Source organism: Verticillium nonalfalfae, assembly GCF_003724135.2.
Source record: "Verticillium nonalfalfae strain VnAa140/NRRL 66861 chromosome Unknown scaffold_10, whole genome shotgun sequence".
Lineage (NCBI taxonomy): Eukaryota > Fungi > Ascomycota > Sordariomycetes > Glomerellales > Plectosphaerellaceae > Verticillium > Verticillium nonalfalfae.
The window spans coordinates 87808-110101 of NW_021167235.1; the positions used below are offsets into that span (position 1 = coordinate 87808).

At 58.4% G+C, this 22294-nt stretch overlaps 11 protein-coding genes across 11 annotated transcripts; 4 read left to right on the top strand and 7 right to left on the bottom strand.

Annotated features, from left to right (window-relative positions):
- Positions 1 to 360: 360 nt before the first annotated feature.
- On the bottom strand, positions 361 to 1513 carry D7B24_000228 (uncharacterized protein; the record flags this gene model as incomplete). Its single annotated transcript, XM_028634489.1, has 2 exons — positions 361 to 1182; positions 1241 to 1513. The coding sequence occupies 2 exons, from the start codon at positions 1511 to 1513 to the stop codon at positions 361 to 363; spliced, it is 1095 nt and encodes a 364-aa protein (XP_028498191.1).
- Positions 1514 to 2063: 550 nt separating this feature from the next.
- Positions 2064 to 2702, top strand: D7B24_000229 (uncharacterized protein; the record flags this gene model as incomplete). The annotated part of the gene is made up of 1 exon (XM_028634490.1): positions 2064 to 2702. The coding sequence occupies one exon, from the start codon at positions 2064 to 2066 to the stop codon at positions 2700 to 2702; it is 639 nt and encodes a 212-aa protein (XP_028498192.1).
- A 1393-nt stretch (positions 2703 to 4095) lies between these two features.
- D7B24_000230 (uncharacterized protein) lies at positions 4096 to 5366 on the top strand (the record flags this gene model as incomplete). The annotated part of the gene is made up of 3 exons (XM_028634491.1): positions 4096 to 4442; positions 4530 to 4667; positions 4766 to 5366. 3 exons carry the CDS (start codon positions 4096 to 4098, stop codon positions 5364 to 5366), a joined length of 1086 nt encoding a protein of 361 aa, XP_028498193.1.
- Positions 5367 to 5470: 104 nt separating this feature from the next.
- Positions 5471 to 6670, bottom strand: D7B24_000231 (uncharacterized protein; the record flags this gene model as incomplete). Its single annotated transcript, XM_028634492.1, has 1 exon — positions 5471 to 6670. One exon carries the CDS (start codon positions 6668 to 6670, stop codon positions 5471 to 5473), a length of 1200 nt encoding a protein of 399 aa, XP_028498194.1.
- Positions 6671 to 8336: 1666 nt separating this feature from the next.
- Positions 8337 to 10987, bottom strand: D7B24_000232 (uncharacterized protein; the record flags this gene model as incomplete). Its single annotated transcript, XM_028634493.1, has 8 exons — positions 8337 to 8443; positions 8512 to 8586; positions 8653 to 9119; positions 9167 to 9321; positions 9374 to 9603; positions 9677 to 10566; positions 10629 to 10918; positions 10985 to 10987. The coding sequence occupies 8 exons, from the start codon at positions 10985 to 10987 to the stop codon at positions 8337 to 8339; spliced, it is 2217 nt and encodes a 738-aa protein (XP_028498195.1).
- Positions 10988 to 11781: 794 nt separating this feature from the next.
- D7B24_000233 (uncharacterized protein) lies at positions 11782 to 12860 on the bottom strand (the record flags this gene model as incomplete). The annotated part of the gene is made up of 2 exons (XM_028634494.1): positions 11782 to 12524; positions 12578 to 12860. The coding sequence occupies 2 exons, from the start codon at positions 12858 to 12860 to the stop codon at positions 11782 to 11784; spliced, it is 1026 nt and encodes a 341-aa protein (XP_028498196.1).
- A 704-nt stretch (positions 12861 to 13564) lies between these two features.
- Positions 13565 to 14881, bottom strand: D7B24_000234 (uncharacterized protein; the record flags this gene model as incomplete). Its single annotated transcript, XM_028634495.1, has 2 exons — positions 13565 to 14715; positions 14779 to 14881. 2 exons carry the CDS (start codon positions 14879 to 14881, stop codon positions 13565 to 13567), a joined length of 1254 nt encoding a protein of 417 aa, XP_028498197.1.
- Positions 14882 to 15546: 665 nt separating this feature from the next.
- Positions 15547 to 17080, top strand: D7B24_000235 (uncharacterized protein; the record flags this gene model as incomplete). Its single annotated transcript, XM_028634496.1, has 2 exons — positions 15547 to 15696; positions 15761 to 17080. 2 exons carry the CDS (start codon positions 15547 to 15549, stop codon positions 17078 to 17080), a joined length of 1470 nt encoding a protein of 489 aa, XP_028498198.1.
- Positions 17081 to 17286: 206 nt separating this feature from the next.
- SKI6 (Exosome non-catalytic core component) lies at positions 17287 to 18168 on the bottom strand (the record flags this gene model as incomplete). Its single annotated transcript, XM_028634497.1, has 2 exons — positions 17287 to 17797; positions 17882 to 18168. 2 exons carry the CDS (start codon positions 18166 to 18168, stop codon positions 17287 to 17289), a joined length of 798 nt encoding a protein of 265 aa, XP_028498199.1.
- A 520-nt stretch (positions 18169 to 18688) lies between these two features.
- Positions 18689 to 19591, bottom strand: D7B24_000237 (uncharacterized protein; the record flags this gene model as incomplete). The annotated part of the gene is made up of 1 exon (XM_028634498.1): positions 18689 to 19591. The coding sequence occupies one exon, from the start codon at positions 19589 to 19591 to the stop codon at positions 18689 to 18691; it is 903 nt and encodes a 300-aa protein (XP_028498200.1).
- Positions 19592 to 20515: 924 nt separating this feature from the next.
- TIM50 (mitochondrial inner membrane protein required for protein import) lies at positions 20516 to 22167 on the top strand (the record flags this gene model as incomplete). The annotated part of the gene is made up of 2 exons (XM_028634499.1): positions 20516 to 21484; positions 21541 to 22167. The coding sequence occupies 2 exons, from the start codon at positions 20516 to 20518 to the stop codon at positions 22165 to 22167; spliced, it is 1596 nt and encodes a 531-aa protein (XP_028498201.1).
- Between the last annotated feature and the right edge of the window lie 127 nt (positions 22168 to 22294).

The window sequence follows — 22294 nt, forward strand, 5'->3', positions numbered from 1 at the left end:
CAGCGACAGAGTCTGTCTCGGTGGCTGAGTTGGTTTCGATGAAAAGTTCTGCGCCTTCGCTGTCGGGGTTTTTCCAATGAGGATTGCGCTGTTATGTATCGAGCCGCGGCCATGTGGCGCTCTGAAAGGTTATGAATGATGCTGACGAGCGTTCACAGAGTCTACAACATGAAGTCCATGTATTATGATCTATGCTTAGCTTACCTCCAACAAACCTAAGACACAACATCTATGCCTCATCAGCAAGTGGAGCATCTCGAGGGGGCTCGTCAACTGAATGGCCGAGAACTTGAAGCAGAAACAACGACTAGCTCCCACGAGACATGGCGGCGACCACGCCTTCCATGCAGGTCCCAGAAACTACAGCTTCTCGTTCACGTCCTTGAAGCCCTTTATGAAACCATCCTGGTAGCCCGTCGCCACGTGAAGCCCCTCGGGACTCCACGTCTTGATCATCAAGGTGCCGCGGCCGTTCGCGACACGAGGGAAGAAGGTCTCCTGGATCCACCAAACGCTCTCGTCCTCTTGGGCGCCGTACTTCATGACGGCCTGCTCCGGGTTGACGTGGACAAAGTACGAGTAGGTCAGGCTCGCGCCGGCGGCGAGGGCCATGCCGAGACCGGCATGGTTGGCCAGCATGAGGATGCCGTTGCGGTCCGACTCGTAGACGTGCGCCAGGATGTGGTGGTTGGGCGCGCTGGCGGGCAGCGGCGCCCGCAGACGGTAGAGGATCAGCTCGCGCCTGGCCTGCAGGGGCTTGCCCTCGTTGATCGCCGCCATGTCGACCTTTTTCATGTCGAGGATCGGAAAGTTGCCGGGTCCCGCGCCGGGGAAGTACGTCCGGACGAGGTCGAGGTCGACCTGGGGCGAATGCGGCCAGGTGTGCGGGGGTCGGGAGCGGAGGAGCGCGGCGTAGCGGGCGTGCGGTGACGTCCCTTGGGAGTCGATGGATGCCGGTTCCGGCAACTTGAAGGTGCAGAGGCAGCTGAAGCAGACATCGCCGAGCGGCGCGTCGGCGTCTTCTCTGGTGAATACTGTGGACTCTCCTGCGGGGGTGGGCTCGAGGGGCTGGCGTGCCGTGACGAGAATGGAGCTGAATGTCCGTCTCATGAAGACGGGCTTGGCTTCGTAGATGATGGGGCGATCGGAGATGACGTTGGCAGCGAATACCCCTTGTATGGACTGCAGACCACATGAGCTTGCATTTCGTTGACCGGAGGGTCGTCGATGCTCAACTCACATGTATGCCGAGCATGTCAGGGGTCGGTTGCGCTGGCGAAGCGGCTTTCCTGGCGGCCTCCAGTGCGCGGACGGCCGCCAATGATGACTGGGTGTAGACATGTCCACCGTACGCCTGTCTCATGGGAGTGTAACCCTCAATCTCGTCACCAAGTACCCATGCCGGGTAAAGACCCGCATATCGAACTGGCGATGAAGGGTCCTTGGTGGGTGAGGAGGTAGACCCTGGCAGTTCGATGAGGTTCATGACCTCGTCGAAGGATTCGTGGACCATGGTGGCAGCAACACAGCGAACAAATGGAACCTGAGTATACGTGCTCGCATGAAGAGAAAGTAGCGAAAGTCAACTATAGAAAATGCAGTGAAGCTGCCGAACTCGTCCTCTCCACGGTACCTACCTGACCTTGGTATAGGGCGATGCCTCGGCATCTTGTGGGGCGTGGTTTGCCTAGGTCAGCAGCCGCCAGCACTGGACAGCAGCTGGGCACACAGCTGTGCGAGGGCACACGTGATGGCGTACCATGCCTGAACGCGCAAAGGCTCAGGCTTGCTCTGGCTGGCCCAACCCCAGATTTCCTGGCTGCCTAGTCCTGGCGGGGGCTGGGAAGCGGCCCCCCCGCATGGACCCGCTCTTGCCGCTCCATCATGGCAGGATTGCCCATGTCGCCCCCCCCCCCCCCCCCACGAGCGTGGATCACAGACCACGACAGGAGAAGAAAATTGTATGCTCGTCACGCGACCATCTATCAAACAAAGCTCCTCCTTGCCCCTTCTCAACACGTCCTCACACATCTGCTTCAAACCAACACCAACAAGACTCCATCATGCCAGCCTTTTCAGTCCTCAGCGGCACAGCGCAGACCCGGTCGACCCGCCTCCTCGTCGTCACCGTCTTCATCGTCATCGTCTTCTTGTTCTTGGGCAACTCTCAGCTGGCTGCCGGACCGTACCTGGGATCCACCACCGACACAGAATTGTCGCCAGAGCACTTTGCGAACCAGCACAAACAGGCCGCCAGCAACAAGCTTCCTCCTCCTCCTCCTCCTCCTGCCGATGGTGCCGCAGGCCAGACACCCCCTCATCATGACTCGAATGAGATGGAGCATCACCCCTCGGCGGAGACGGTGCATGACGGCCATGACCATGATCACGACCACGACCACAAGGCTGACACAGCAATCGATGAGCCCAATGAGTCAATCCCCGACCAAGGCAAGGTACCTGATCCGGATGTCTGGCACGATGACAAGGAGGACGAGCGTCTGGCGGCACCGGCGGGTTTGTCGCCAGAAGCAGATGCCGTTTCGACACATGCCGTCTCAGCCACCACTTCGCACGACGTCGCCGCCCAGTCACCGGCGGCCCCCACGTCAGCCATTGTCCTCGCGACGACGGAACCTGTTGTCGTTGCTGCTGCCTCCCCGACGCCGCCACTGCGTCCCGCCTCGGAGATTGACAACTGAAGAAGTCGACATGCTGGCAACCGCCAGCGTTTGATCTTGGGTCAAATCTTGGTCAACATGGTTCCTCCTGGGCTGCCAGTGCCGCCATCAGGTTGTCTCTTTTCCTTCGTTGCGGGCGCGAAAGGATGGCCAGCGTGGTAAACATCACCCATCTTACCGCGAGCAGTGATGCCCTGCCCTTCGTCTTGGCCTGGCCATGACCAGCCGGGCCGCACGACGCCCCAGGGCTGGTGGACGGACAGTCATCCATCCTGAACCTGTCGGCATCCGGTTGTTTTTGTACGACCATGAGACAATGAGGCCGTGTTTTCAAAGATATTCGGCACCTCCCATACCCATGACCCTGACGACAGCAACGAAAGCCCAACACCCATGGTGCGTTATCTCTCCGCATGGCGTCGATCTTCGGCGGCTCGTCACTCGGCTGGAGGTAGCACTGGACCATAGGTGCGCAGCGGGTCAGAGACCTGGCTGCTCAGATGCGCAGTGTTGGATCCAACCACGTCTTCTATTCGCAAAGGCGTGACGCATCATGATGATGTCGCATCTGTGTAGATGCCCAGGCACACGCCCGCCGATGCTGCCGTCGGCACGTCCTGAGGAGGGGAGTCGACGACAGGAAATGGAAGCAGGCAAGGGTTCTGGCAACATGGAAATCCGTTTTGGAAAACGGCGTGGTTTAGTCTCCTTTCTCGAGCAGGAAGTGTGCCTCTCCCAGGGGGCGCTGTCATGTAGGCTGGTTGAGCCGTTCCGCCCTGGGAGGCCGACGCTCGAGGATGCGAGATCCTCCATAGCATGAGCAAAGCTCCCTCAATCGTATCTCGAGTCAGGGCTATTTCCTCGCTCCCTCAATTCTTCGACGTGCATGCCGGCCGGTGCGCTACCTAGATACCTAGCACGTTACGGCACGATCCGGCACGATCCAGCACGGCCACTGATAGACTTGCACACCGCTTCAAGATCCTTCCAGAATCAGCAGGCCACGGCACCCAGCACGCGCACCGGGCATGTCATGGATCTAGACGCATTTCTGCTGCATCCAACCTCACGGCCTTTCTCACACAGGGCGTATGAGATCCGCACGCCGACATCGGCTAGCATTGTCATGTCTCCTCCACCCAGTGACGCTTATCAGCGCTACTCCACGTTTGCCCTCCAATCCCGCATCAATCCTGCCGATGAGCAACACATTGTCGAAATGCTGTCATCGTTCCAAACTCATACCTTGGACAACTTGTATCTTGAGTGAATGTTGCTGCAATACATCTCGCTCAACCACACGTCAACAGCACTCATTTATTCTCACTCTGAACTAGACCCCACGCCTCTCGCCAACGAAGAGTGCATCACCAAAACACGACCCCTCAGTAGGCGTGCCCACGACGTGCCCACGATGAGCCCAGCAAAGGGCCCAACGGCCCTCAGCAGCGACAAGATCCTCCTGCTCGTGGCCTCGCCGCCGAAGCAAGACTGGATCAGCCGCATCGAGTCGCGCTACCCGGGCATCGAGATCCGCTGGGTCGACTGCACGAGCTCGGGGGCGCTGACGACGCCGGACGAGATCCCCGCCGCGCTGTGGAAGGGCATCACCATCTACTCGAGCTGGCTGACGCCGCGCGCCGAGCTCATCCCCAACGTGCGCTTCGTGCAGCTCTCCTCCGCCGGCGCGGACCGGTGGCTCGACCACGCCCTGTATCTGAATCCGGACGTCGTTTTTTGCTCGGCCAACGGCGTCCACCCGTACGTCCTCTTGATTCCTTCAAGCCCCCCCCCCCCCCCCCTTTCCCCCGGGGTACATCAAGTCGTCGACTGACCCGGCCGTGGCAGCCCGCAAATAGCGGAATGGGTCATCGGAACGTGGCTGTCCCACCAACACCGCTTCCTGCACTACCATGACAGCCAGCGCGAGGCCTCGTGGGCCAACCGTCTCGCTTACCCCGTCGAGGACTCTGTCGGCCTCCGCATGTAAGTCGTGCCCGCCCCGCCTTTGTCGCGCCCCCCCCCCCCCCCCGCTCCCCCACCTCGCGAACTGTGCGCATGACTGACCCCCTCCCGATGACTAGGGGTGTTCTCGGCTACGGCGCCATCGGCCGGCAGTGCGGCCGCGTTGCGCAGGCCCTGGGCATGGAAGTGTACGCCTACACGCGCAGCGAGCGCGCGGACCCGGCCTCCCGGAAGGACGACAGCTACTGGGTCCCTGGCACGGGTGACCCAGAAGGCGTGCTGCCGGCGCGCTGGTTCCACGGCGCCGACGTCGAATCCGTCAACGCCTTTCTTGCGCAGGACCTTGACCTCCTCGTCGTAGGTCTGCCGCTGACGAAGGAGACGGACGGGATCCTTGGGGCAAAGCAGTTCGACATCTTGTCCAAGAAGAAGACATTCGTGTCCAACATTGCGCGCGGCAAGCTTATTGATCAGGAGGCCCTCGTGGCGGCGCTTGAGCAAGGCAAGATTCGAGGGGCGGCTCTCGATGTCACGGACCCGGAGCCGCTGCCGGCGGACCACCCGCTATGGAAGGCACCGAACGTCTTCCTTACGCCGCACGTCAGCGGTCGGAGCACGGCCTACTGGGATCGTGCGCTGGCTATCTTTGAACAGAACCTGGAGCGCTGGTCCGAGGGCAAGCCGTTGATCAACGAGATAAACAGGACGCTTCACTACTGAGCCCTACATGATAGTAGAGTCTGTAAGCATTCACATCATGAGCCAAGGACGAGTGACGTAGAAAAACGGAGGAGGGTATCATTAGATTCATTACCGTTACCACACTATGCGCCATTCTTCGCAAACCCGATCTCCGACGACGAAGCCGATCCTGCCCCTGGCTCGAGCGTTGTCGCCATTTCTAAGCTGCCAGTCCTAGGCAGCGAGGTCGTCGATATTCGCCTCAGACATTTCATCTGCCTCTCAATCTCGCTATCACGCACAATATTGACCTCAGTCGTTTTCATGATCAATATGCCGTCGGCCGTGCCGCTCCTTGCCTCGTCTGTAGGTTCGCGGCCAGTCTGGACGTGGGCAGAGTACCGCCGGCCAATTTCAGGGTTCGCAATGGCTCCCTTTCTAGCAAGTTCGTCCTGCAACGTGCCGCCGACCTCGATGGTGTCCATGGCCATAGCAGGCAGACTGTCAAAGCAGGCGGGCACGCGCTGGCTGCCGTCGAAGATGTAGTCGTTCTGCCCGGAAGACGTGCCCATGCGACCACCTGAAAGATCTATGAGGCCGTTAAGGATATTGAACTCGAGCTTGAGCTTGATCGAGTAGACAAGTGCCTTGTAAGCAGTCTGCAGTTCGTAATAGCCAGCGTACTCCAAGCCTAGGATGGTTATGTCTAGCAGAATAACGACGATGTTGACAAGGATGAGATGCCAGAGCATCCGCTTGCGGGCAGATTTGGCGTGCAGGGTCGAGTCGCGGAAGAGCTTGGTCGTGGCCACAATGTACATGATGGATATAATGAGCTCCTGGAGGAAGAAAATGGTAATCTGAATCTTCTCATAAACAGAATAGACCAACAGAAATCCTTCCGGGTCCGATGAGTTGGCGCCGTAGATGAGGATAGACACGGGAATATGGCAAATGATGGCGTTTGTGATGACCATGGCGAGAACAAAGCGCAGGTGTCTCGGGTCGCGGTCGACGAGGTGCAGCCGCGAGTACAAGACAACCGACTGGCCAGTGACAAGAAAGGACCAGCCGATAACGATCATGGTGACATAGAGATAGATGAGCCGCGTGTTGATGCCCAGGCCCTTCAGCAGGAAACCGACGGAGTAGGGCACGAGACCAAAGGTGGCGACGCAAAAGCTCCAGAAATACAGGCCATTGCGCTTCTTAAAGGTGAAGAAGATGATGCAGGCGAGTTCGACGGCATTGTAGAGAGCTATGGTGATGAAGATGACAATGGGGAAGGCGGCGTTGAGGTCGCGAGTCGAGTTGCTGACGATGCCATGATCAACGTCGAACATGGTGGTTGGCTGGCTCCGAGTACCGTGTCGGGGCCACGGCCCGTTGATCAATCAGTGCGGCCTGGCAGCCGTTTGGTTTCACAGGCGTCCAGCGGGAGGAGAAAACGCGATGGCGCAAGAGTGGAAGAAGATGCACGCGAAGAGCATCTTCTTCATCTCAACAAGTTGGTGATCATTGACAAGTGACGTGCGGTGAACGAGGGATGAGATGGAGGAGCGCCGATGCCGGTTGCGGGCGCAATCGCAGGGAAGGGACTGTCTTAAACAGACAGAAGGGACGGCGGGGCCCTTCTTGCCTGGTCTCCCATTTTCGTACCGCCGTTTGTGCTTTCCTCAGATGCAGGGCGGGCGCAGATGTGACTGCCTCGAGAAACAAGTCACTAGCACATGGCTTAAACTCAAAACCACGGGCGCCCAGGTGCACCTGACGATCATGACAGTGCGTTCTGTTGGGGGTCTGCCGGCCGCCGGTGTGTCCTCGAACCAGATGCTGGGACGAAAGTCAGCCTCCACCATATGCAGCCATCTGCAGCCGGACAGGCGTCCATGCAACCTCTGCAACCTCTGCAACCTCTGCAACCCATCTCCAGCCGACCTCGGGCTGTCAAGATGGTCCTCGTCCTATGGAAGCTCAGCAGACAGGCAGACTAAGACACGAACAGCAGAGACACCTGCATCCTGAGAAACGTGCTTGCCGCAGCCAGGCACCAGCCCAAAGAGCTCATCGAGATGAACTCATCACCCAGCAACATTCCAACGCCCTACGCGCACCCATGCCGTCGCCAGCGGCCTGGACCAACCCGGCCTGGCAACGTCCGTTGCTAAAGGGAGCTCCATTGACGTAGAGCGCGCATGCAGCCCTTCCATAAGACCCAAACGAGCTCAGAGCCATTCCGACTAGGGTATCGGGGCAGCCGACATGACGACAGGCCCTGCGAGGCGTCAACGCCCACCACCACCGATCGCAGTCCAACCCAAGTTTGTGCGCAACTCTCTTTAGGTGGCGCCTGGGTCTATCGGCACTTGAGATCAGCGCCCTTGACTCGCATCTAGATCTTGAGGTCGCAGTCGATTGTAGCTGACTCAAATATACCTCAGAAATGTCCCGTCATGCATGAAACGGTTCGAGGGGTTGACCAGCCTACTGACCATTGAGCAGCAACGCGTTCAAGGGCGCAAGAGACAAAGTTCTCACGGCTGTGCGCTGGATTTCAGCCTCTCTTTCTCATCCCACAAGACCATTGAAACGCAGATCAGCATCCAAAACGGCTTGGTGGCTGAGACAGGGCGACCCAAGCTCGCGAACCCAACATTTGCTCAGCAGGTGAATCGAACCATGGGCCTGGGCCCTCAACCAAAGATTGACTGCGACTCTCTCGCTCAGTCGAACCTCCCACAACAACCATTTTATGCCCAGTCGCATTATCCAAGTCACATCCTCTCCAATGGCTTATTGGTGTTGCATCGACTTCCAGAAGCTAGGTGACAACGATGCGAAGGACGATTCAACGCCCTGTCCACGAATCATTCCCAGCAGAGCACGATGTAACGTGCTCGGATGCGAAAAACCGCAGCCGTGATTTCTGCAGGTCTCCATTCCATGTTCGAGAAGCTATGATTACCTATTCATACATTCTCAACGGCCAATAAATCAAATCAGACACCCTCACAAAGCCTTGCGAAGGCCCTCGTGCTTGACCACCCAGCCGCCTTTCTTAGGGAAGCCTGGAGCGTCACTGGATGATCCCTCCCATCCCTCAGCCATGTACGCAACTGCAAGTCAATCGTCAGCCAACTACGAGACAAAATCGACACCAAACTGAAAACAAATGGTAACTGACCGGCCAAGAGAAACCCGGCGTTCCCGGGCATAAAAGGGGGCGGCGTCCCGCCGTCACCGCCTCGAATGGCGAAGCCTACATCGCGCACATTCCGTTAGCAACCGAGTCCCTCAGCCCTCCCTCAGCCATGATGGCACTTACCAGCATCGTCAAACTTCCAATAATCATACGCCGTCAAGTGATAAATAGCACGCTCTGGGTTCCCGACTCTCGCCGAGTTGATCGCTAGGATCGGTCTCCCCCAGCCCCGTATTTTCTGGTCAGTCCAGACCTCCCACACCTTATCTGCCGTGCGTCGTCCGACCTCCTCATTTACCGCCGGCGTGTTGGGCAGGATGCCCTGCATCATGATGAGACTCCGTGGATCTCCGTTCAGTTTAGGATCCTGCCACCACGTCGAGTTGACGCCTTCGTACACGGCGTACAGGCCGTCGACCTGCGGGGGTTTTGACAACTTGGAAGCGACGGTCGTCCATTGCTCGGGAACAGGCCGAGCCAGCCTTTTCTTCCACTCGCGTGCGACATCGAGGCCGTAGCGCCAGTACGCAAGCTCATAGGCAAGGTTCAGGGTGTCCTCGGGTGGAGTGTTTTCCGTGACACCGAAAGAGCTGCACGTCGTTAGTCATGACTTGTAGGACGTGACGAACAAACTCACGGAGGGCCGAGGTCGTAATTTCCAGACGACTCGTTGTACCAGGCGTATGACGCCATGTAGTCGGCAGTCGCCTCGAGTATCGGATCCCACCGTTCAAGGGTCTCCTGGGTTGGCTTGGTCTTATACGCCAGCATCGCCATGTACATTGGGTGTGGCTGTTCATTTGTCAGATGGTTCTCTTCCGAGCTGTACACGATTGTGACATACTTGCTGCCATAGCAGAAGAGCGTTGATGAGGCCTGGTGAGCTCCGCCCTGTCATCGTGTCCGTCATCTTGGGCCATCGAGCGCCTTCCCAGCCCATGAGCTTGGCCCGGGCAAAAGAGGTCGGTAGCAGCTTTTCATAAAGGGCAGGGAAAATGTTGTGGAAATGCTCTTCACGACCCCACGAAACCCAATGTGCGTTATGCCAGACCACCATCTCCATGTGAAACTTGCCTGCAAAGCGTAAGCATGCGCCCACCAACTCTCTCTTCTACGAGTGTGGATGATTGTAGATGAGTGCACATACCGTACCACCCGTTGTTCATGAGTCCACTCTCCTGAGGCGACTCGCCTTTTGCAGCGCTATTGACGCGAACGTGATACTGCGAAGTAATGATGCGCCGCTGCAGCTCCGTTGCGTTTGGGTTCGTCGAGGCGGTCAGGTCAACGAAGCCGCCCTGATCCCAGTACTCGTGCCATCCATCCGTGTTGCGCGCCCTGATCGTCTCCGGCGGATCTGGCAGGCGTTTTCGCGGAGAGAAGTGCGCCGTGAACGAGAGCGAAGATGGCTTCTGTTCCTCCCTTCCGGACGCAGGTGCTAGGGTATACCTGTGCGCCGTGATGGCCGTTGAACCCTCTGGTTCGACCTTCTGCAGGGAAAGCGGACTCATGTCCGGCCAGCGGAGGTTGACGCTGTATCTCGTCGCCTGCATCTCGTGGTAAATGTGCGCCGTGTTCGCCTCGCAGCTGCGCGTCAGTCTCGTCGTGTGGTTGGCCGGAAAGTCGTAGACGCCGACAAAGACCTCGTACTTGTACTTTGTCGAGTGGATCGGCGGGTACGGAAAGTCGAGCTCGACCGTCAGGTCTCCGGACTGGATCAGCTCCGAGTCGATATCGAAGACGACGGCGTCCGAGTCAAAGTCGCCCTGCGTGACGACTTTGACCGGGCGGCCGTCGACGGTGAACGTGGAGGTGATGACGCCGCTCCAGAGGTCGAGCTCCTGCCGCGTGTCTGAGATGCGGGCCGCCGACAGCGTGGCGTTCCTGTAGCGGAGGCCGATCCGGCCGAGGTTGACTCTGTTAGGGTTGCTGATGAGCCACTGCGAGACGTCGGGGAGCTTGGGGTCCGGTATATCATAAGAGACATTACGGCCGTGGGTCTCCATCGGCACGCCGGTGTAGTCTGATATTTTATTCCTGGGGAGGTTGCTCGTTCAGCTTCTTTGGTCATCATCATGTTCTCAAAGGGGCAAACACACCCGCCACTGGGCTCGGTATCGTTGTGCCACGCCCACACCGACATGGTGTTGAACGGCAGATACGTCTGCATGCCAGTCGTGTCTACGCCAAAGGCAAAGTTGCCGTTTCCGACCTGAAGAGGTGTCGTCTCATTGTTGATCAGTTTCGTCCGCACAATATTGTTATCGCTCACGATGCGATGCCTGTTTGTGTTAGAGCGGCCGGCCGTGGGCAGAGATGTTCCCGGGCTTGGACTTGCCTGTCGATCTGGCCGAGCGCCGCGATAGGCAGCATGAGCCAGAACGTACTCCTAAGTGTTACCATCTTTCGTCAACTTCGTCAAGTGTTGGACAGCTGGTCGCCTTGTCTGTCGTACCATTTGGGGGCGATATGAGCTCAGCTTTATTCAGTCAAGACGGCCAAGGCATCCCGGCCGGCCAAGGACACCCACAACCCCACGTCGTCCCCGGCTTGTTGTCCAAGGGGAATGTCCCGAAATCCGGGGGAGGGAAGCAAGGGTCTGACTCCGCAGAACCATAGCAACATGGCACATCATCATCCTTGCCACGTGCCCGCAGCGGCCCATGTCAGCGCGCCGAGATGGCCCGAACGCCGCCGCAACCACATCACGACCGCTGTCCATCTCGGAGGGGACCAGCGCGCCGGTAGCCACTGAGCTGTCTGCCCGCATCCAAATATCCGTCGGCAAAGAGTGACTGGCAGACGGCTGCATCAGCTTCAAGATGGAAGGATCAATAGCGCAGGAGAGGAGAGGGCTTCAACCAGCGGTTCTTCAGGGAGCGCTCTCGCGGCGCGGGGTTCCTGTGGTATGGCTGGTGCCGATCAGCTCCTCATGCAGGCCAGGAACCAGCACTGCGACGTTGCCGGATCCGAGCAAAGATGGCCAATTGGCGCCCCATTGGTGTATCTTCTTGGCTCCGTCGCGGGGAACTGTAGCGAGCCTCTTGTTGTCAGTCAAACGTCCTGCAGATACGACAAGTTGCTTCGAATGTAGCTCGGTTCAGGTTGAGCGCATGACGCACGATTTTCATGACGCCATGATGCTCTTTTGATTCGGTATTTTCGTGGTTTAACTAACCATCACCCACCCAGACAACAACGCCCGCTCCCCGACACTCCCATGACTTCATTCATTGGGTATTCGCCCAGAATCTACTCATCAATCATAAGGACACTCCTGAAGCGCACCTTGTTCTGCAGCATGTGGTCCGTCGCCTCCTGAGCCTGGGACATGGGGAACTTCTCAACCATGCACTTGACGTTGTGAGTGCTCGCAAATGCGATCGCCTCCTCCGAGTCGAGTGCATGTCCTGCAGGCCATCCCCACACGGACCTGCCACCAAGGATGAGGTCAATTGAGTTGATCTCGAGCCCACCCACGGGCGCCAGGATGCACAACTTGCCAGCGGGCTGCAGACCAGCTGTCAGCGGGGAAATCGCCTTTGGGTTAGGAGCCGTGGCCACAATGAGCGCGGCACCGCCGAGCTCCTGCAGCTTCTTGACGGGGTCGTCCTTGCTCGAGTCAATGTATTCGTGCGCGCCGAGCTTCCTAGCAAAGTCTTCCTTGGCCGAGCCCGAGCTCAGCACGGCGACCTTGTAACCCATCTTGACGGCGTACTGGACAGCCAGATGGCCCAGACCGCCAACGCCCTGGACGGCAACTAGGTTGCCCTGCTCAACCTGCATCTTGCGGATACTGTTGAAGACAGTGACGCCGGCGCACAGGAGGGGCGCAACCTCGGCTACGTCGAGCTCCTTAGGAATTCGAACAACAGCCTCGGAGCGCAGAAGCGCATACTCGGCATAGCCACCGTCTTGGGTCACGCCATTGATAGCTGCATGATCGCACATCTGGAACTGTCCACGTTGGCACTGTCGGCATGCCAGATCATGGCCTACCGTCTCGTCAGTGGTTAGGCGACTTGTGAGACAGCTCACGTAAACTTACCGCCATGCCAGGGGCCACCAACGCGCTCGCCACCAGAAAACCGAGTAACACCCTCACCGACAGCGACCACATCGCCAACGAGCTCGTGGCCGGGCACACGGGGGAACACATCGCCAAAGGCACCGGATGACATGCCCGTGTCCGAGTGACAAACGCCACAGGCGCGCACTCTGACGAGGACTTGATTAGGGCCAGGCTGCTTCAGTTCCAAGTCCTTGAGGACCATGGGACCACCCGCCTTCTCGACGACCCAGGCCTTGTATGTCTTGGGGAGGGACGACATGGTTGTGGAATGTGTGAATTGATTCGGTATCAAGCTGGTGCACAACAGAATACAAGAGACGAGAGAATTTCTTGGACGGGAAGATGTTGCTGGACACCAAAGAGTCCTACGTTTGCAAATCTGGATCTCATGGGTCTTATACCTGGCCCTCAAGCATTGACGCGAAAGCTTATCGTTCGGCAACCAGAGCTCTCCAATCGATGGTGACGTAAAGTCTGGCCGCACACCGACATCCCCACTACCCCCGCATGCGGATGTACCGGGTTGAGCAGCTTGCAGCCCATACGCTGAGTCACGGACAGCTGTGTGTTCGGCTGAGTCGTGTGCCCCTGGGTAGTAATCATTAGCTTTGCTGAAAGTCTGGAATTCCTTTAAATCCGACTCGCAAATCCGATCAGTCTGCGTGTCTGGCCGGATCGTTTGATTTGGATCCTCGGCGTGATTAGTAGTAAAGCCTAAAACCTGCGACGTCGATGACCAAGATCCATGCAGATTAATGCAAGCCGGCATAATTGAGCAACTGTCCCAGTCAGCGCATCCAGCACATGCTGTCCAGTGGTACGGTATAGGCAGAACGAGGGTCGAACGAGATACACGAGTCGCGTTGTGCCAACTTTTGAGACTTGGCCAAGGGGTATTGGATTCAACAACAGGGGTGGCTAAAGACGAAAGGCTAATCCCGCCGCGTGGTCCAGTACTTCATCTCAAGGTCTCGCCCCCAGCGCTGCCAGGGCAGCGCGAAGCTCCTTGACTGCCGTTGGGACATCTTCAAAGTTGAGAGCCGATATGGCAAAGCGCGCATGCTTGGTCGCACCCGGTACATCGTGTTCCACCGGCAGATTCTCAACTGGCAGAGGTGCCGGGGCGGAGACGGGAGCGCGATAGACAGGAGGTGGACCGACAGACCGTACTGACGGTGGCGGCTGGTACTGCACTGGGGCAGCAGGCGGGGGAGGCGAAGGCTGCGCCGGAGGAGGAGGCGCCTGGTACGGAGCTGTGGGAGGCGAAGGCGGCGATGGTTCGCGAGGCGGGCTCCGGGGCAGGTCGGGCGGAGGAGAGACAATGCGACTGAATCTGAAAGATGGCACATTGGACGACGGGTCAGGTCGTTGCGCCGGCGCTGACGGCACATCGGGAAGAGACGGGCCCTCATTTCCACTGGCCTCGCTCAGCACCGAAGCGGGACGTGCTTGCGTCGGCGGGAAGTAGCCACCAGGCGTCTGCACACCAGGACCGGCCGACGGCGGCAGCTCGACCTCGTTGGGCGACTTGGGAATGGGGACATTGGCGGCCGAAGGGGCAGCACTCTGCTGCTTGTAGAACTCGGCATCAGGGTCGTCCTCGACCGTGGCAGCTCTCGGCGCTGAAGCTGACGAGTCGTTGCCGGTCAAGAGTTGAACATCAGGATCGTTCGGGTCGAGGCTTGGAAGGGCGACCTCGGCCTCTGGCTGCTCAACTGCGGGGTTCGACTCGTTGGGATCGTTGCCCTCTCTGACGGCCTTGAGGATGCGCGCTGCGTTCCATCGTGCGAACTTTATCTTCTTCTGAGTCTCGGCATCGGGCTGTCCCCAGATGTTGAGGAGCTGGAAGAATGTCGCAGCAGCGTCAAACGTATCGGCAGTTTGACGAGTCACTTTATTGGCGTTCATGACGCGCTCGGCGCGACCAAAGGTTTGCTGCGCAAACTGCTCGACGACGGCCTGGCCGACGGCATCATCCATAATGGCCTCGTCGTCAGGTCGTTCCGTCTTGGTCTTCTCAAGCTGGTCCATGAGGTTCATGGTGTAGGCGAGGGAATCATCGTCGGTGTTGTGCAGCTGTTTCGCGAGAATCTGATTGACAACCCAGTACTCGCCTGAGAGGTTTCTGTCAGGTAACTGGTTGATAGAACACCAGCAAAGAGCTTAAGGAAACGTACACCAGTAGGTCACAGCTGGCTTGACGGAGCGAAGCTGGTTTGCGCGGTTGATGAACCTCGTGATGTCCGCCTGGCGCAAACTGGCGGGGATGGCTTCGGCCATTGTCGATCGCTACAGGAACAGAACACCTGTAAATGACAGATCGACGGGGGATCGGGTGGCGGACGGAGAGAGCTTCAGTTACGACGCAGGGAATAAGAGCTGGACGATGTTGGAGTTTTGGACATTGAGGTTGCGCGAGAGGATGCCGGCAGCCTAGTTCATCAAGGTACCACCTTCCCTCAGAATGGGGGAGACGCAGACAGCAGTGGCGACCAGGCGCTAGACCGCAGACGAGCAGGTTGCAGGCTGACGTCGCTAAGGTACAGCGCTGTTTGGCGGCCCAGCCCCGCAGACACAGAAACAGTGGGGCCAGCGGCGGGTGTGAGCTCGAAGCTGGTGTGGGGAATGCTACGGTGCACTGTAGGATGTGCCAATGGACAAAGGGCTATTCAGAGCCTGTCGTCCTTAAGGTAGGTAGGTACCTACGGGCCAGCAAAGCCTCCTGTGCTCCCCTGTAGCCTGTTCGCTCCCATCTTCCACGCTGGCCTTTTGCCAAAAATAAGAACAAGAACACAACACCACCACCACCTTGGGATACTGCCAGCTGTCTGATATATATGGTAGGCATCTCCTGGCAAACGACCACCTCCCATTGATTGCCTTCACCTCACTCTCCGCCCGGAATCAACCCCAGATTGTTCCAGTGCACCTCGTCCACTTACACGATGCATCATCCCACCCTCCTCGCTGCGGGCATTGCCGCCCTGGCTTCCATGCCTGGGACTATGGCAGGCATGTACCCCAAGAGCTCTGCTGTTCTTCAGGTGGATGGCAAGAGCTACGACCGCTTGATCGCGCAGTCGAACTACACTTCGGTATGAATTGGCCACATTTCTTTTGAGCGTTCTCTTCCTTTGTTGACATTGCCATGTTGTCCAGATTGTCGAGTTTTACGCTCCCTGGTGCGGCCATTGCAAGAACCTCCAGCCCGCCTACGAGAAGGCAGCCAAGAGCCTCGAAGGACTTGCCAAGGTCGCCGCCGTCGACTGTGACGATGATGCCAACAAGCCTCTCTGCGGTCAGTTTGGCATCCAGGGCTTCCCCACCCTCAAAATCATTCGCCCTGGCAAGAAGAGCGGCAAGCCCGCCGTCGAAGACTACAACGGACCCCGCACCGCCACCGGCATCGTCGACGCCCTTGTGGACAAGATCAACAACCATGTCAAGAAGGTGACCGACAAGGACCTCGATGCCTTTGTCGCCGATGGCACCGACAAGCCCAGGGCCATCCTCTTCACCGAGAAGGGCACAACGAGCCCGCTGCTCCGCAGCATCGCCATTGACTTTCTCGATGTCATCACGATTGCGCAGGCGAGGAACAACCAGAAGGCTGTTGTTGAAAAGTATGGAATCGAAAAGTTCCCCACACTGATCCTGCTGCCCGTCGGCGCCAGCGAGCCTATCGTCTACGATGGCGCCATGAAGAAGCCCGCCATCGTCGAGTTCCTCTCTCAGGCGGGCACCCCTAACCCCGACCCTCCCGTCAAGGCTGGCAAGAAGGCCAAGTCCACTCCTAAGGCCGAACCCAAGGCTAAGGCTGCCGAGGAGAAGCCTGCCCCTGAAGCTGCGGCCGAAGATGTTGTCGAGCAGCCTGTTGCCACCCCGGCAGCACCCGCTGCGGCGCCCATTCCCTCCGTCGACACGGCCGAGCTTCAGAAGGAGTGCCTGGCCCCCAAGTCTCACACGTGCATTCTGGCTCTCGTCCCGACCACCGCCAACGACAAGTCGGAGAAGGTTCTCGGCTCCCTCGCTGAGCTGGCTCACAAGTACACTCAGGGCGGCCGTCACCTGTTCCCCTTCTACGCTGTCTCCGGCGAGAACCCGAGCGCTGCCACTCTGACCAAGTCGCTGAGCCTCAAGACTGACGTTGAGCTTGTTGCTGTCAACGCCCGCCGGGGCTGGTGGAGGCACTACGAGGGCGAGGGCGATGCCACGAGCGTCGAGGCTTGGATTGATGCTATCCGCATGGGCGATGGCGCCAAGAACAAGCTTCCTGCCGAACTGATTGTTGCGCCCCAAGTCGTGAAGGAGGATGTGCCTCCAGCCAAGGAGGAAGCCGCCGAGGAAAGCTCATCCTTTGCCGGCACCGTGGCCGACGCCCCTGAGCCCGGCACCGAGACTCCTAGCGAGGAGGCGCCGACTGAGGCCCCCGTCGAGGCGGACGCCGCTGAGACGCCCGCTGACCACGATGAGCTCTAGTGGCCGCGTGCTGGAAGCGAGCCTGCACCAGCTGGTCCCCAATTTGAGCCAGCGCAAGTGATGACAATGAAAACAAAAACTCACGTTCAATGATCCTACATGTCCCATGCCTTTTAACCGGGGGTATCATACCATCGTGCCCATTCCATACACATCGTCTTGACCTGCTTCATTGTCCTTCGCCCTCTCCGCCCTCTCCGTTTCTCTCACGTCATTTCAACATCGACTTGGGCGCCCTTCTCCACCACACCCTCCTGTACCATCTTGGACCCCTTTTCCTTGACAACAGCATCCAGCTTCCCCCGAATCTGCTTGCACCCGTCCACGGCCACTGCCAGCAAGCCCTCCAGTCGGCTTGCCTGCACCCTGCTCTCACACACGAGCACCACAACCTTGTCGCTGTCGCCCAAGGTCGCCGCCGTCAAGAAGGGCAGCTCCTGCTCCTCCTGCGTGTTCAGGTCCAGCAGCGGGTCCGCCCCCTCGTCGGCTGCCGCGTACGTACTCGTCGAACCAGCCGTGCACGCGGCGATGTAGTCAGTCATGGGGATGCCCGCATCGACGAGCGCCAGCGTCGTCGCGTTGAGCAGCGCTGCGAGCAGCGAGCCATCCTGCGAGAGTACGTGCAGGGAGATGTAGATGGAGCTGTGCGGGAAGAGGTGCGTGTGCAGCGTCGACGCAAAGGCCTTGGAAACGGTGGCCTCGAGTTCGGAGATGCGCCTGCCATATGTCAGTCAGATGGCCCGCCCCCATTGCATTCTGCGACACGTCCCTTTTCGGACAGAATGCGCGAGGGAGTCATACTTGTCATTCCGGCCGTACTTCCTCCTGTCGACCGAGCTGAAGCCCGCGACGACAATGCTCACATTGACGGCGGCGTCCTTCGATTGCCCACCCGCGGGCCCGCGGCGCTGCGGCTCGGTCGGGCCCGTGACGACACACATGACCTTGGTGTGGCCGATTTCGAGGTAGCTCGAGCCGTCGGCGGCGTCCTGCGTGCGGATCTGGGCCTGCAGCCGTCGAAGCTCGTTCCACCGGCGGCCGTCGACCCGGAGGAGGGAGAGCCCGTACGTCGAGGTGTCGAGAGGCATTGTGGTGTCGTGTAGCGGTCCTGGGTTTATTGAGGATCGCAGGGGCCTTTTCGGACGCACCAATTGCAAGGCTGGGTGTTGATGGGAGGCTGGTAGGTCTTGTCGTCGAACGTCTGAAAGTCCTGGAGCACTGGGATGGGGGAATTTTTGTCTAAGCTTCGATACGCTGTACTTGCCATAGTGGGGTCCATCACACAGTGCAGAAAGCGTCTTGGGTTGCTTTCCTGTACTGTATACGCACTTGGATGAATCGATCAGACATCATAAAGACAATAACGACAACGCTGGGATAAGAAACGAGCACATTTGCTCATGATTCATGTAATTTTATTCGTGGTTCCTTCGCAGTGAACTTGTTGTGTGTTTCTGGCCGCTTTATCATCTCCATAGAGTCAGCATGCCGGCCTCGGAACAAGTCCTCTAGAGAGTATAGAATGAGAGACCCAAAAAGCGAGACGTCGTCTAAACGGGAGAAAAAAAACGCGGTGTAGCCCAATCCCAGCCCTGATCCCGATCCCAGTTACGCCGTAACCATAACGCCCTGTTGAATTCCAAATGAGACACTGGAAACTGACGGCACAGTCCAGATGGGTTTGCGGACTTCCTCCTTCTCCTCGGCGTCGGTCCATCCGCGCTCGGGACCCCACCGTAGACCGCGGTCATTGATGATGGCGACTTCCATGAGCCCCTTCATCATTTCTCCCGATTTCTTGACGCTCGACCAGCCGTCAAAGTCGACGTATTCCAGCGCCGGTAACTCGGCCAGTACCTCGCCGAGGAGCTTTTGGCAGAAGAGCTCGTAAAACCCCTCAGACCGTCGAAAGCCCGTGAAGACGCTGTCACTTGGGTCGCATTCGACAAAGACCGTCAGCCGCCGGACGTTGATACAGTCTTTGAGCCCCAGGGCCGGGTTCACAACCCAGCCACGGGGCGGGGCGTTCCATCCAGGACCGAGGCGCATCTCGAGAGAGGTGAGACATGCTCGCTTCGAGGGAGTGAGACGGGCCAGAAGCGGCTTCTTGGTCTTGAGGAAGCGGCCAGGAAACGTCGGGAAGAGGCGAAAGGTTCGGCTGCTGTAGTAGTAATGCGATGCTTCAGAGTAAATGGTGCGGCAAGTCTTGAACAAGGCCAGCTTCCTGTGAAGCCGCTTGTGGTTGTCGGGATCGAGGTCCATAACCTTGCCGGCATCCGCAAAGTGGTAGGCGTACACCTTGAGTCGCAGCTCGCCGGGCAGGGACATGAAGGGGAACGGGTCAGGGCGCTTTGCCTTTGACGAACCCAGAGACAAGCCGTCCAGGGTCAAGCTGTCGGCATCATTGGCCTGCTCGGCTTCCGAGGCGCGCCGTGTCTTCCGACCGGCGGGCATTGGTCGCGGCTGCAGAGCCGAGCCGAGGGCTCGAGAACCCTTTGTGCGGCGAACCATGATGGAAAATTTACCGAGTTACAAAAACTCGACACCGTATTCGTAGCAGAGTCACAAGCACCCGTCGAACGATGTCGAGGGGTCGGTTGACTCCAGTGGCGAAGAACGACAGAGACTTCGTCAGAAAGTGTCAAGGTGCTCCAAGTAGATGTTCGTTGTGTTCGGTTTCCAGGAGATACAGGATATCGTCCGTCTTAGGCGGTAGTAAGTCGTAGAAAGTCTCGAGGGACGTAGTAGTTCGCGGAGGGTGGTCCCATGGCGACACTGAAAGCGTTCAACAGACAGGGACCACCCTTCAGCATGAGGCAGCCGCAACAGCCATGTCGTTGTCAGGTGTATGTTTTTGGGGTAGAAGTTTGTGTCGATATTTCGAAGGTTCTGCCAGCAGAGCAAGTTGTCAATAGGTAGGTACAAGTGTCGAGGGTCGGTATCAGGCGTGGGATGGGATTTGGAAAGAATGCACTGCGCGGAGGCGACTCGGAGGCGATGGCTTCAAGAGTGGAGACGAAAGCGAGCGAACGAGCGAACGAGCGAAAAGTCCAACACGTGAGTTGGAGTTGAAGATTTGACTAAGCAGAACCATTCCAATGAAAGTGAGTGGGCTCTCCTTCGGAGGCGGAAGATGACCTCATTGCTGAGCTCGCCGTGATACCGTGCAGATCCCCTGATACGGAGCCAATTGCACTGTGCGTTGTCACGGCTCATCCTCGGAAAGCAGAGCTATGGGCGTGCTGCACTCAAAAATTTCCAGAAGCTTCATCATCGGCGCTGCATGTCCGCCCACCTTTCCCTCCCCACCCTACGATTTGTCGACGGTTGATGGCGCTTGTGGGCCATCCTTAACATCGAGTTTGCGGCATTGTACGACCAAGCATAGGCCAACAATCCCCTCATTCCCAGACCATCACACTTTCACACGCCGCCATGTTGTCAAGGGCGGCCCGAGTCGCGCGATTGCAAACCCCTTTGCTCCGCGCCATTGCGCAACCAGCCCCGAGGTCGCAACTAGCCGTCGCGCCATGGAGGAGGACATACGCCAAGGTCAACAAGCCTGAGTCCCCCGATGCCAAAAAGGCTACCGATTCATCCGAGCCCAACTACGATGGTGACGTTGCTGCGCGAGCGGCTAAGGAGGCAGCTGATGCCGAGAAGGCCAACACAGTCGGCGACAAGGCTGCTGCCGAGGAGGAGCTTTCTGAGGCGGAGAAGGCGAATTATCCCCTGCCTGACTTGACGCAGGGTATCCCATCCACACTCGCGTACGAGATGTCCGGCGCGACGACCAGCAAGTCTGCGCTGCAGGCCATTTCCGAAGACGAGGCCTTCTCGGGCGGCGGGAAGGGCAAGGGGGAGATGCCCGCATCAGCATACGTTTCGTCGTCAGAGAGGAAACGACAGCAACTCGCCAATCGCATGTTCATCGCCTTCCTCGCCGGCGCTGCGGGCAGTCTTGTCTACCTCGGCCGCAACTGGGACGACAAGATCGACGAGGAACGACACCCTGATGTGCCCAACGGCTGGGGGCTCGGCCTGTGGTGGAACCGAGCATCCACGCGCATGAGCGAGTTCACCAACTACTACCAAGAGCCCGCATTCGAAAAGCTTCTCCCCGACGTCGACCCCTCCTTTGAGCGCCCCTACACCCTCTGCATCAGTCTAGAGGACATGCTGGTGCACAGCGAATGGTCACGTGAACATGGCTGGCGGGTGGCCAAGAGGCCCGGCGTCGACTACTTCCTGCGCTACCTCAGCCAGTATTACGAGCTGGTTCTCTTCACGTCAGTGCCTTTCGCAATTGGCGAGCCCCTCGTTCGCAAGCTCGACCCCTTCCGCTTCATCATGTGGCCCCTGTACCGTGAGGCGACCAAGTACAACGACGGCGAGATCGTCAAGGTAGATTATTCCCCCAAAGAACCATAACAGCGTTTCTCTTGCTAATAAGAGGACAGGACCTGTCTTACCTGAACCGTGACTTGTCCAAGGTCATCATCATCGACTCCAAGGCTAGCCACGTCCGCAACCAACCCGAGAACGCCATTGTGCTCGACAAGTGGACCGGCGACTCCAAGGACAAGGATCTCGTCGGCCTCATTCCTTTCCTTGAGTATATCCACACCATGCAGTACGGTGACGTCCGCAAGGTCCTCAAGTCCTTTGATGGCAAGCACATCCCTACCGAGTTCGCCCGTCGTGAGGCCATCGCCCGCGCCGAATTCGAGAAGCAGCTGGCGGCTAAGGGCAAGAAGACCCCCTCCGGCATGGGCATGCTCGGCGGTATGCTCGGCCTCAAGCCTTCCAACATGGCTCTGATGCAGTCCCCTGACGGCGAGCTGAGCCCCGCCGAGGCTTTCGCGCAGGGCAAGATGCTTCAGGATATTGCGCGTGAGCGCGGCCAGCGCAACTACGAGTTGCTCGAGAAGGAGATTAGGGAAAACGGTGCCAAGTGGCTGAAGGAGGAGGCGGATATGCAGGAGAAGGCTCAGCAGGAGGCCCTTAACAGCATGATGGGCTCCTTCTCGGGCTGGTTCGTCCCCTCCAAGACGGAGGAGAAGCCTGCCGACGGAAAGACGGCATAAAAAGAGAAAAAGGCCGCCACTAGAGACTGGGGCGCACACGACGAGCCCGGGACGCTGTTTGTTCATGGTCCATGATGGTATACTGGCCGACAGCGGCACGCGCCGGGGCCCGACGGGACTCTCCTCT